Genomic DNA, 13,389 nt, shown 5'->3' with positions numbered 1-13,389 from the left:
AACAACAACAAAACACAAGAAAGAAAAGCTTGTAGTTAGTTCAGGGACTGTTTGTTGGCCTTTAGGGGTGCTTTCCAGTCCAGTCGATTGGGTCTGGCCCCAAAGTCCTCCTTCAGCATTCCCTGGGGACCTCGCCGCTCGGTTACCTTGCTGTTCTGTTGCACCCCCTTAGTGTTTTGCCTCGGTGTGGCGGGATCAGATCATACGCAATTCCCACACTGTGTCTCCGGTGTTGTCTCCTGTAGGGCTATAGGTCAGTTAGGGACGTCATGTGTCATAGTGACGCCGGCCATGTGGTCCTGTGGACTGGTTGCTCTAATCGGGAACATCGTCCTCGAGGCCTGGTGGTTCAGGATGTGCTCCACTCTCTCCTCCTCTCCCTTCATCTGCTCCCATGAGATATGTCCCTCTCCCAGAGCTGCAGATTCAATGCTGTCCTTTGAAACAAATTCTTCTGGGGGGAGGGGCAGGTGTCCACATTGTAGTTGGGATTAGGGCTGGCCCCTCAGACCTCTCCACTGGTTCCCTACTCCACGCTGGCATGTTGCATTCACATCTTGGAGCACTGGTTTGAAGTCTGGTCCCTCTTTCCCTGTGCACACACAGATATTTTAATTTTCTTTCCCTCTCCCTTTCCTTTCCCCCATTCCAATTAGAACATATTCATGGATCTATCTTTATATTTCCTCAGTCATCTCTTCTTTGCTGATGAGCCTGTCCAGTGAGATTTTTATTTGTTACCATCATTTTCTGCCTTAAAATCCCATGTAGCCCTTCTTTGTAGCCCTACCTTTCTTTCCCCAGACCGCCTGCCTTCTCACTTGTTTCAGAAGGGTTTCCCTGAATCGGTGGTTCAGTGGTAGGCTTCTCACTTCCCCAAAGTGTTTGCCCTTTCTTGTGGAGCAGCTTTAAAAGAGCTGCTGGTTGGCCAGATAATTACAACATTGGCATTTGTTGATTGTCTTTATCCATGAATGGAGATTTTTCTGGTACTGTGTATTCTGAATAATTTTGGATTCTTATCCTGGGCACTTTGAATGTGAGTCCCTGGGTTTTGTTTAAATTTGTGTTAGTCTGGGTAGACTGGAGGAACAAACCCATAGACACTCATATGTGTATAGAAAAGAGCTTTATATACTAGAGCAATAGTACATTAAGAAAACATCCTAGCCCAGTGCAGTCTAAGCCCCTAAGTTCAATATTAGCCCCTATGTCCAGTACAAGTCTATAAAAGTTCCTCTTCAGACTCACACAACACATGCGATGATGCCGAATACAGGAAGATCACAGACCAGTAGGTGAAAACTCTTGTGGATCCAGTGGTGGTAGAGGCATCTCAGAGCTGGCAGGGGTCTCCATGTGGTTCCTTCACTCCGAAACTCTTGACTGCCTCAGGGTAGCTTCATGTGGCTTCTCCTCAGAAATGTCTCGCAGGGAGTGAGCCAAGAGTGTCTCCCACCTCTTAGGAGGAAAAACAGCAGTCCCCAGAATCCTCAGAAGGCCATTCCCACCCAGAGGCCTCATTGGCTATATCCTGATTGACAGTCTGGCCTCCACCCCTACACTCTTAATCCTCAAATTGACACCAGATTATGTAACTATCACAAAATTCAATAGGGAATGTTGGTAATTTTTTTTTTGGGGGGGGGCAGGCAGTGGGCTCAGTTTAAGCCACAAGTTCTGACAAGTCTTCTGTGGGTTGTGGTTTTAATATCAGTTCTGTTCTCAAAGTTGTTATAGTATTATGTATATACCACTCAGACCTGGGTGGCGGTCTATTTTGTAGTTCAGTCCTCATAATTTTCAGTATACTCTTTAGCATTGTACCTATGCATGCTCATAATTGGGATAAGCCTAGGACTTCATAAACAGCTTTGTGATAAGTTTCTCCCCCTCTGTGATCTCCCCAGTACTTTCCAGAGCTTGAAAACTTTTCATAGACCCCCCTCTGTCTGCAACCACATCCACTTGGGTTTCAGTTCCCTTTTACTATTTGATCTCGGATTTTAAATATACAAACGCAATTTATCATAAGTTACACCACATTGTCTATACAAGTAGGAACCTCACAGCAGTATATTTCCATTTTTTTCACACTTTTGTGCTGTAGTTGTCATACATTTTACCTTTATGTGTTCTAAATTCCATGATCCATTGTTAATATTTTTGCTTTTCAAATACTCTTAATCATCTTTTAGTTTTTTACATGAGGGAAAAAACTCTATGCCTACATATTTACCATTTCCAGTATGCTTCATTCCATTGTACTGATCCAACTTTCCATCTAATTTTTCTTCGGTCCATGGGACATAATTTAACATTTCCTTCTGCCCTTGAATTATTTAAGCTTAGGTTTGTCTGCAAAGCCTTTACTTGGCTTCTCCCCCATTATTTTTATGGCTTGCAGTTGTTTACAAGTAGTATACATCTTTGTTACCTTTGTGTTTCTGTTTGTAATTTTATTTTTCCATGGACTTAATTTAAGTTCAGTGCTATAGAGTAGGAATCTAGGTCAGAGGTTTAATCCTTGATCAGCCATTTCAGCACTGTACTTTTCTTGATGTAAACTTCATGGATCCTTTCCCCAGATTACATTGACCAGCTAGTTCATTTGATTTCTTGATGTAATTCTCATCTGTAGAATGGGGCTTATTAATGTACTTGATAATATACTGGGCTGATGTAGAGTGAAAACAAACTGGTACAGATGGGAACTGGAAACACAGGGAATCTAGGACAGATGAACCCGTTCATGAGAGAGTGACAATACCGGGAGGGTGGAGGGAAGATAGGGTAGAAAGGGGGCACAGATTACAAGGATCTACATATAACTCCCTCCTTGGGGGATGGACAACAGAAAAGTGGGTGAAAGGGAGACACCGGACAGTGTAAGACATGACAAAATAATAATTTATAAATCACCAAGGGTTCATTAGGAAGGGAGGCGGGGAGGGAGGGGAGGGGGAAAGAAGGAGCTAATACCAAGGGCTCAAGTAGAAAGCAAATGTTTTGAGAATGATGGCAACAAATATACAAATGTGCTTGACACATGGATGGATGTATGGATTGTTATGAGTTGCATGAGCCCCCATAAAATGATTTTTTTTTTAAAAAGCAAAAACAAGAGAACGTCTGTTGGTCCTAAGAGGTTGAGCTGTTTTCAAAAAGAAGCTAACTTGTTATCGCTAAAATGTCTTTATTTCCTACATTTGTTTTCAGGCACCATACTGGACATACCTCTTATGTGCCCTGGGACTCTTTATCTACCAGTCACTGGATGCTATTGATGGGAAGCAAGCCAGAAGAACAAATTCTTGTTCTCCCTTAGGGGAGCTCTTTGACCATGGTTGTGACTCTCTTTCCACAGGTATATTAGTGCAGTATTTGCTGTAGGTTTTGCTTAACTGATAGCTTAACAAGTAAACTAACATGTTTTTGAATGGCTAGTTTTTTGACTTGGTGTATATTTGAGAGGACACCCTGGTAGCATAATACATTAAATATTAGGTACTACGCACAAAGTCAGTTCAAACTCACTAGCCACTCCTTGAGAGGAAGAAGGAGTTATCTGTTCCTGGAAAGATTTATATATAACCTTGAAACCCAAAGGTGCAGTTCTACTTTGTTCTGTTGGGTTGCTGTGAGTTGACTCAGCAGCAGTGGATTTTGCTTTGGTACATCTGGGAACAGTATTGCAGTGTGTTTCAAAAGGATAACCACAAATTTACTGTTTTAAAGTAGGCCTTACACGTTAATCCATGATTTTGTCCATTAAAACTGTTTCTAAACAATAAATGGCAAATATTAATACTTTTTCTATTTCTCACTCGGTCTTAAACCTGTCTTTCAGTGTTTATGGCCATTGGAGCTTCAATTGCTGTTCGTTTAGGAACTCATCCAGACTGGTTGTTTTTCTGCTCATTTATTGGAATGTTCATGTTTTACTGTGCTCATTGGCAAACGTATGTTTCCGGCGTGTTGAGGTTTGGAAAGTAAGTATGCTTTTTATTTGTAACTTTATATATGGAATTAAATTTAGTTTCATAATCTGTCATATTGTAGTTATCCACAAAAGGGAGACAAAGCTGAAATCAGTAATTTAAATGATCTCCTGATTTACCAAAACCATTGTTGCTGTTGTTAGGTTTCATTGAGTCAGTTCCAACCCATAGCGACTCTGTGTACAACTGAACGAAACACTGCCTGGTCCTGCACCATCATCATAATTATTCCAGTGCCTGTGCCTACTGATGCAGCCAGTGTGTCAATCCATCTCCTGAGGGCCTTTCTATAATCCCTTCCTTTCCTCTTTACCAAGCATGATGACCTTCTCCTGGGGCTGGTCTCTCCTGACAATATGTCTCTTAGGAATACTCAGGCCATTCTTCCAAGATAGACTGATTTGTCCTTTTAGCAGTCCAGGGTACTTTCAATCTTCCTCTCCAGCACCACAATTCAAACTCATCTATTCTTCTTCAGACTTCCTTCAGTGTCCAACTTTCACATGCATGAGGCACCCTGTGATGCCTCAAGGGGTCAGCTGTTTAAAATACTAGCTCCCTATGGCAGATAGCCTAAGCAGTATACTTTCCATTTTCCAAATTAAAAATATCACTGAAGATTGAGTAGGGCAGATTGATGGCTCAGCTTAACATCCAAATCCAAAGGAGGGAATGGTATCAATGCTGAAATTATGAACACCTCATTGCAGAAGGATATGGATGACATCTGAAGCCCAAAATCCATTTTCAGGGTTAACACATAGATTAAGCCCCAGTGAATCTGCCCCGATCATAGTCGAGGTATGAATAACACTGCTTGCTATCAAGCAGCATTGTAAAATTGATAATGGTAGATGTTGGGTTAAAATGTAGTAACACCTTATCATTTGATCTTCTTCTTGACCCATTTTAAAGTTGTTTCACAGTTTTTAGTATTTCCTGCTTTGTTTTCAGTTAAGGTGTTTCTGTTTTGTTTGCCGTTGTTGGGTTCTTGGGTTTGTTTTCTTGTTTTTATTTTGTATGATTTTCTGTCGATGAAATCCAGGGTAGGTAAAGCTGCAGAGACAGTCACTGGATTATTAGCTACCTAGGAGCATGACAGGACATGTTGGGAGCAAATGGCGACCTAACTGTGATGAGTGCGAGAGTGAAGAGTGTTCTGAAATTGATTGTGACGGTGATTGTGCAGGTCTTCTTGGTGTGACTACACTGTTGAATTGTGTATGTGAATTATATGCCATTTAAACTATTTTAAGTGAACTTTTAAAAAATTAGCTAAATATATTACTAGGGGTCATTAGCATAAAGATAGTAGTTTTAAGTATAGATAAAATGTTCACAGACTATACGAGGAAAGGGAATGTGGAGAGTAGAAGCAAGTAAGATATGGAAAAAGCCATTTAGGAAAAATGCTAAAGAGCTTCCAGTAAGGTAGGAGAACCAGTAGAGAACCTGAAATGAAAATGCAGCAAAGCAAAGCAGTTCAAGAAGGATGTGATCAACATGTTAAATATGACAGAAAGTTATATGTGAACCAGTCATGGACATGTATGTATCCCTTAGGCTTGAGAAATTCTGAGTCATAGAATCTGTGGTATGAACAATGCATATGTGAAGCCAAGGTGTACCTTAAATTATTATAGTGGAACAATTAGGAAAAATTAAAAAGGGGAAATAACAAATATAGATCATTTTTCGGTTAATTTATGGACAGTGAAGCGAACAGTGCTGGTAGCATATAGCTAGAAGGGTTGCAGACTTGAGGGATCAATGTTGGGTAGTGGGTTCTTTGTGAGAAATATAGTATGTTTATATAGTAGCGGAGAGGTGTCTATGGAGGCCAAAAAATTGTCATAACTCATTAAAGGAAGATTGTTAAACTTTTTCATACTTTTCAGGGAAAATACCTCATGATTGCTGAAGACTTTTCTAAGACTGTAGTTTTTAAAATTGTTTCATTACAAGAGTAACATGATTGTTTAAATTAACTCTCAGCCTTACATAAGGAAAAAGCAAAAGTCTTCTGTTTTTTCCGTGATAGCTATAATTAGCCATTTTTTGTGCTGTACATTTCCCCCTGTGCATATTCCCCTGTGCTAATACCTATATTTTGTTGTATCCTTTTTCACTTACCAGTGTAATCAGATAATAGAGTAATCAATCACTTAATGATTGAACTAGAGGTGAAAATAAATGAAGTCTATAGAGAGTTCTGGCAGGAGCTCTGGTGGTGTACTGTTTACGAGTTGGGCTGTGATCCGAATGGTTAGCAGTTCAAAACTACCAGCTGCTCTGATGGAGAAAACAGGCTACTTCCACAAATAGTTAAGTCTCAAAAAAAACCTGTTAAGTCTTGAAAATTCACAGGAGCAGCTCCACCTCGTCCTATAGGGTCACTGTGAGTCGACATCAATTCGTTGGTAGTAAGACCGAGTTCTACATGTCTGGTCTTTACTAGACAATTTAACTAGCCTCCATATTCAGGAATTTGGTTTATTTTAAATTTTATGTCCTTCCTCTTCAGAGTGGATGTAACTGAAATTCAGGTAGCTTTAATAATCATCTTTGTGTTGTCTACATTTGGAGGAGCAACAATGTGGGACTATACGGTAAGTCTGACTACCTATATATAGTTTGAGTACTTTATAAATATTTTGAGGAAGTATTGCTAATTTTTCTTTTAAATCCTTGCATGGTGTTAATATTCATCTTACTTCTTACCTTTTTCATCTTTTCTTTTCATTTTATAATTGTTATCCTATATACCATACTATGGCATTTTACTCAATACATGAATATATTACCAAGTGGAAGGAAAAGGACCCTATTTATCTAATATAAAATTAAATACACTAGTTGAACTACCTTTTCAAGGCCAAAATTTGTCTCATGAAGTAGTTTAATTAATTTTAAAGATAAATAAATAAACCCAGTAAGGTATTTTACATTTGAAATTTATCCTTTAACACCAGGAAAGTTTTTAATTTGCTTCTTTTACAAACTATTAGGCAATAAAGAGATTCTGATACTAAGGAATGTATTATTTTCTGCTTGATTGGCGACCTCAGTATTTTGATAAAAACTTGGTTCAGATGAGGTCACAGTCATAGGTTCAAGCTTTGAATAGGAAGAAAATTTATTTAAATTATGTTACTATAACTTAAATCCACAACACTTAACTAAGTTAACTTCATGCTCATAAAATGGAGAATAACGAGGGAGGAGAAAAATGAGGATCTCACACCAAGGGCTCAAGTAGAAAGCAAATGTTTTGAAAATGATGGTGGCAACAAATGTGCAAATGTGCTGGACACAATGGAAGTATGTATGGATCGTGAGAAGCATTGTATGAGCCCCCAGTAAAATGATTTTTAAAAATTGAGAATAACATTATCAAGAACCAAAAAGTACTATGTACTCAATACGTATATATCTAGATATGTTCCCATCACTGTTTCATCTGATCCTTAGAACAAGCCTATAATTATTCTGTTTTACAAAGAAAATAAAACTTGGAATGGTTGTCATTTGTCTAGTGATACATAGCTAGCAAGTATTTGAGCTAAAAATTAAGTGGATTGATTCTAGACTGTTTTAATTACTAAGTTGTATAGTGCCAATAAAATGTAATAAAAGATTTCTCTGGACATTCATATTAGGACAACCAGTTGCAATTCACTTAAATTGGCTCAGAAATATACTTGGAACATATAATTAGATACACATTCCCCATGAGGCATTCCTTTACCTTCTTATCATGTAGAAATAAATGGACTCAAGAAGATTCTATAATAAGGGGGACTTCAAAAAGTTCATAGAAAACAGATACTAGGGGAAAAAATATGCATGAACTTAAAAAACTTTTTGCACCAAAATAAGCTCAAACTAACTTGTAACATGTCTGAACAGGATCTAGTTTGAAACACTAAGAAAGGTAAGACATGAGTTTGAAAAGATCCCCTTTCCGAGTGATGTGAATTCTGCTAAAATTGAAGCAAGAGCTAGTATAAAATTTAAGGTGATGATGGTTAGAAGAATGGTGAAATCACTGATGCTTTATCAAAAGTTTATGGGGACAGTACCCCAAATAAATTAGTTTACAAGTGGATAATTCATTTTAAGAAAGGACAAGACAAATGTTAAAGACAAAGCTCAGTGGAGGACCATCTACATCAATTTTCAAGAAAAAAATTACCTTGTTTGAGCCTTAATTGAAGAGGACCAAGAATTAGCAGCAGAAACAATAGCCAACACCACTGAAATCTCTATTGGTTCAGCTTACAAAATTCTGACTGAAAAATTACAAGTTGAACAAACTTTTTGCTCAAAGGAAATTTTAAACAAGTGGGAACAAGATCCTGAAAGCAGTTCTTGGGAGAACTGTAGCAGATGAAGCATGATTTTATCAATACAATTCTGTAGATCAATGTTTTCCACCACAGGCAATACGAAAGATAACCTACACTTTATCCTGGATTATGGATTTTTAATTGCAGGGAGGGGGAGTAATTTTTTTTTCTGAAAGGGGAGTGGTAAACCAATTAAATTTGGAAACCCAAGCTGTAGACAAAGCACAAAGCAATGGCTACCAAGAGGAGAAATAGTCTAATCAAAGCAAAAGCAAGCTGGTCAAGACGCAGGCATCCTCAAACTATGGCCCGCGGGCCACATGTGGCCCGCTGAGGACATTTATCCATCCCCCCGGGTGTTTTTGCCCCCTTTGTTTTTTTAATTCAAAATAAGATATGTGCAGTGTGCATAGGAATTTGTTCATAGTTTTTTTTAAAACTATAGTCCGCCCTCCAACAGGTCTAAGGGACAGTGAACTGGCCCCGTTTAAAAAGTTTGAGGACCCCTGGTCAAGAGTAAAGGTAAGAGTAAATGACACCAGCTTGTTAGATGCTCAAGGCATTTTGCTTGTTGATTTTCTGATGGGCCAAAGTACAATAAAAATATTACTATAGGCTCTTTGCAGCGGAAGGCGCTTAGGTGCACTCTGGGAGCTGAGAGGACTTCCTACCCTGAAGACTTGGCGGCCATGGTTGACAGCATGCTGGTGTCCTCCTATCTGGGCTGGGGCAATGAGAGCTATGCCTTCAGCTATGGACATGGCACAGTGCTTCCGGCAGCACACGGACACAGACAGACAGGAGCCCATGGTCACCTGGATCTTGCGAGTGTACGACCAGCGGGGCCAGGTCCTGTCCCTGACCTCAGCAGAGATGGCTACCCTGGGGTACCTGACCAGTAACAGCCTCTTCAACTATTACCTGCGGACCCTGCAGGGCAGCTGCCAGCCACTGCTCACCTGGCTGCTAAGAGCCTGGCGCAAGCGCTGGCCTGTTCTCTCAGACTTCCGGGCCAGTGAGATGGACCTCCAGCCTTGGGCCACGCTGGAGGGGGGCATACAGCTAGTGCGCGAGCTTGGCATGCTCAGCTGGATCTATCAGGACCCACCCTCTGCTCCATACCCTGAGGACGTGGCCCTCACCCTTGACCTGCGGAGGCTCCTGCTGACCATGGCCCCAGAGGAGCTGCGGCCTACACTGCTGGCCATGCTGGCAGCAAAAGGCCAGACAGTGATGAAGGCAATGGAGGCGCTCCAGACCTGTGTTGAGGTGGACCTGCTAGCGCGCAGGAGCCAGCCTCACTGCTGCCAAGGCCTGCTGGGTCCCAGGCCCACTCTCAAGGAGCTCATTGGCTGGCTGCTGGGCCAGGGCATTCCCCGAGAGCAGGTTGAGAAGCAGCCCACCCGAGTGCTCCTGGAGAGGTACCTCAGGGAGGCCAGGCTCATTGGAGGCCAGCCTGCCCAAGGGCCACCTCAGAAGCAGTTCCTGCCTTTGACCTATGGGGAGGAGCCACCCAAGAGCACCAATTAAATCCCACCCACCCAGGTACTCAGGCTACCCAGCTCTTGCCCTGCTGATGGCATGCCTGTGAAGGGAAGTAGATGAGCAGGAGATGGAACTAAAGGGGTGGAGGATACACCCTCGCAGCCCTCACGTATGTCCTCAACCCTACCACTGGGCGTCACTTTGAGGGCAGCAAGCTTTGAGAGGTGGGACGTGGGGGTAATTCACTTTTGGCCAGTGTGACACTGCTCTCCTTTAGGCCAAGTGGAGCCACTCGTGGAGTACTTGTTATTAAAATAAAAACTAAGCACCTTAAGCACTTTCGTCTCTACTGTCCCCTGTGCCAACATAATGTCCCCCAGGGGGACTTGAACCCCAGTGCCTTTTCCTTGGCACCAGAGGCATGTGTAGAAGTGACTGTAATGCCATCCTTGGATGTTGGGGGTCAGCTCAACGGCCACCCTGTCATGTTCATGTTTTGTATAATAAAGGCTTGTGCCTCTGCTCCTTGGGGGGAAAAAATATATTACTATAAAGGGATTTTGAGGAAGTTAGTCCACAATTTAACAAAAAATATCCTGGAAAGCATCACCATGACAAAACTCCTACTCATTCCTATCAAACAAGGGCGTTTTTTTGGTTGTTTTTTTCAATTATTTTATTGGGGGCTTGTACAATTCTTATCACAATACATACATACATACATTCATTGTGTCAAGCACATACGTACATGTTACCCTCATCATTCTCAAAACATTTGCCTTCTACTTTAGCTCTTAATATCAGTTGCTCATTTCCCCCTTCCCTCCCCCATGAACCCTTCATAATTCATAAATTATTGTAGTTTTGTCATAAGTTACACTGTCCGACATCTCCCTCTGCCCTCCTCTCTGCTGTCCATCCCCCAGGGAGGAGGCAATACTTAGATTCTTGTAATCGGTCCCCCTTTTTACCCCACATTCCCTTTACCCTCCAGGCACCGCCCTTCTCACCACTGGTCCTGAAGGAGTCATCTATTCGGATTACAAGGGCAGTTTTGTGAGAGTTATGATGGAATAAGCATCTAACTCCCTTACAGACCTATTTGACTGTTTTTTTGTTTCCCCATCTTAAAACAGTCTTTAAAGGACACCCATATTTCCTCAGTTAATAATGTAAAAAAGACTTCATTGCCATGGTTAAAATTCTTCTTTTAGGATGGACTAAATGGCTGGTGAAGAGTTCTAGTGGTTGCATGTTGGGCAGTGAACCATAAGGTCCAAAGTTCAAAAGTACCAGCTGCTCCCAGGGAGAAAGATGTGACTTTCTACTCCTATAAACAGTTACAGTCTTGTAAATTCACAAGGGCAGTTCTACCCTGTTCTATAGAGTCGATAATGAGTTGGCATCAACTCAATGGCAGTGAGTTTTGAGTTTTTGATGGCTGGTATCATCACTCAAAGTATCTTAAACTTGATGGAGCCCTTGATAAGAAAAAGGTTTTTGTTTTTTTTTTCCATTTCATTTTTAACCCAAAAACTTTTTGAAGTTTCCTTGTATATCAAAGGAATTACTTATGTGGTCCTGGTAGATACACAACAGAAAGTGACCTAAAAGCATTTAGACAAGTCTGAACAGTAAATCAAATATGATTGTCTTAAATTTAGAATTCTACTCTAATTATAAAGGTATAAACACTAGAGAAGGATTCAATTTAATCTTAAAGAGTATTTCCACTGAACTCTTGATAAAGCACACCTGTTTATTCTCACCAACAAATCCTTATTTTCAACATAAAATTGTTAACCTGTAGACTCCATACATTTTGGTATAATATCTCAAAGTCTAATTTCAAAACACAGTAGCATATAGCTTCTGACAATTTACTGCTGTTACTTTGTTTTAAATCCTTTGCTGCCTTTGGGAGTTTTCTTGAACAACAAGTGACCAAAAGGTAAATATATTGGTAGGGAGGTAATCCTGAATATTAACTACACAAAATTTTTGCATGCAAGCACATTTTTTAATTTATCACTTTTACGATGCAGGTGATCGTGTCTGCCTTTTCCATGATTCTGCCTCTTTGAGGCTATTAAAGTCATGTACCTACCCATTTTCATGTTTTTTCAGTCAAATGAAGTCTTATAAAGTTTTTAATAATTATGAAAATATTCTTAGTATTTAATGAAGTTATTGGATTAATTTTTCACTTAACGAATAACACCATTTCAAGAAATATTACTTCAGCCTAAATTCCAGAGGCTTAAAGTTTAGTTACAAGAGAATGCTAGCTCATTTTACAGGGCCATTACTACTTTGTAGGAATAGAAAGTCTGTCTTCATAATGATTTCTTTCTTTCCTTTATTTCTAAAGATACCCATTTTGGAAATTAAATGGAAGATCTTTCCAGTTCTTGGAGTAGTGGGTGGAGCAATATTTTCCTGTTCCAATTATTTCCATGTTATCCTCCATGGTGGTGTTGGCAAGAATGGATCCACAATAGCAGTAAGGCATTAATTTTATCATCATATAGTACTAGTTTTATGGTAACTTTCCTTAAGAGTACAGATAGTAAAAATAAGCTAAAGTTCAAGAATGGGGATGTTAAATATCTTTAAACTTTTATTTTAGGAACATAGTATAAAAGCAAGGAACCTGGTAATGCAACAATGAAGCACTTGGTTGCTAACTAGAAAGCTGGGAGTTAGAACCCACCTCTTTGGGAAAGACAGACTTGGTATTTGCAACTATAAAAAACAGCCTAGAAAACCCTATGGGATAGCTCTACTTTCTGCCACGTGGGATTGCGGAGTCAAAATCACCTCAACAGCACCTAACAACATTATAAAAGCATTTTTAAAAGTTTGGACTGCTGATAATCCAATTAGTTATCCACTGTTCATTATTGAGTTGTAAGTAATTAAGACTTGCCATTTGTTTTCTTGTGTTTTGTGCTTTGAGCGTAATAGAAGAAAAGAGGTGTGCTAGAGACTGAATTCCTGACTAAATGGCAGAAAAGCTGCCCAAAATCAGTGATTTCACACAAGGAGCAATGTGTTTGCAAGCACATTTTACTGAAAAATAATTAAAGATCTACCCAGATATTTTTAAAAGGTAAAATGAATATTCCTTGTGTTTTTTATACTTTGCTAAAATTTCAGTACTTAAATGGGATAGTCAGCATTCTTATCAAGTTTTTAAAACACAAACACATCATTTTTATTATACCTAACGCCTATTATCAGCCACAAGGTAGAACATTGGAAGACAGTATTTATTCTGGGTCAAAAAATTATTAATCTGTCTTTAAATTTTAGTTTATTTAAAGCTTCAATGTAGTAAAACTTTGTATAGAATAACTCATTGTTAGTTTGGGCTGGTTATTAGTTTAAAGGAATTGTGTTTATGTAAAACTAGAATTAAGCATTTGTGGCACTATGCAATCCTTGAGTTCTGTGGAAGTTTGAAAAGCTCAGTTCTTAAGTACATGGGTACAGATAAGAGCTGGAAACACAGGGAATCCAAGACATATAAACCCCTCAGGACCCATATGGAG

The 13,389-nt window shown here is 39.8% G+C and overlaps 2 protein-coding genes across 2 annotated transcripts in view; both read left to right on the top strand.

Moving 5' to 3' along the window:
* The first annotated feature begins 1,620 nt into the window (after nucleotides 1-1,620).
* CHPT1 (choline phosphotransferase 1) overlaps nucleotides 1,621-13,389 on the top strand; it is a 20,049-nt gene continuing 8,280 nt past the window's right edge. Inside the window, exons 1-5 of the mRNA XM_045291249.1 lie at nucleotides 1,621-1,626; nucleotides 3,220-3,367; nucleotides 3,851-3,992; nucleotides 6,526-6,610; nucleotides 12,207-12,338. Coding sequence (XP_045147184.1) covers nucleotides 1,621-1,626; nucleotides 3,220-3,367; nucleotides 3,851-3,992; nucleotides 6,526-6,610; nucleotides 12,207-12,338 — 513 coding nt within the window. The remainder of the gene's footprint in view (nucleotides 1,627-3,219; nucleotides 3,368-3,850; nucleotides 3,993-6,525; nucleotides 6,611-12,206; nucleotides 12,339-13,389) is intronic.
* LOC123521579 (Friend virus susceptibility protein 1-like) lies at nucleotides 8,841-10,554 on the top strand. Its single transcript, XM_045289273.1, has 2 exons — nucleotides 8,841-8,872; nucleotides 8,966-10,554. The coding sequence occupies exon 2, from the start codon at nucleotides 9,083-9,085 to the stop codon at nucleotides 9,878-9,880; it is 798 nt and encodes a 265-aa protein (XP_045145208.1). The 5' UTR covers nucleotides 8,841-8,872; nucleotides 8,966-9,082; the 3' UTR covers nucleotides 9,881-10,554.

Source organism: Echinops telfairi, unplaced genomic scaffold (genome assembly GCF_000313985.2).
Source record: "Echinops telfairi isolate 266 unplaced genomic scaffold, ASM31398v2 ScPeMD7_2;HRSCAF=8, whole genome shotgun sequence".
NCBI lineage: Eukaryota > Metazoa > Chordata > Mammalia > Afrosoricida > Tenrecidae > Echinops > Echinops telfairi.
This window is presented reverse-complemented; position numbering and strand designations above follow the sequence as displayed.

Excerpts from the sequence above, each read along its gene's own strand:
- LOC123521579 (XM_045289273.1), top strand. The coding sequence starts at position 9,083 with ATGAGAGCTATGCCTTCAGCTATGGACATGGCACAGTGCTTCCGGCAG.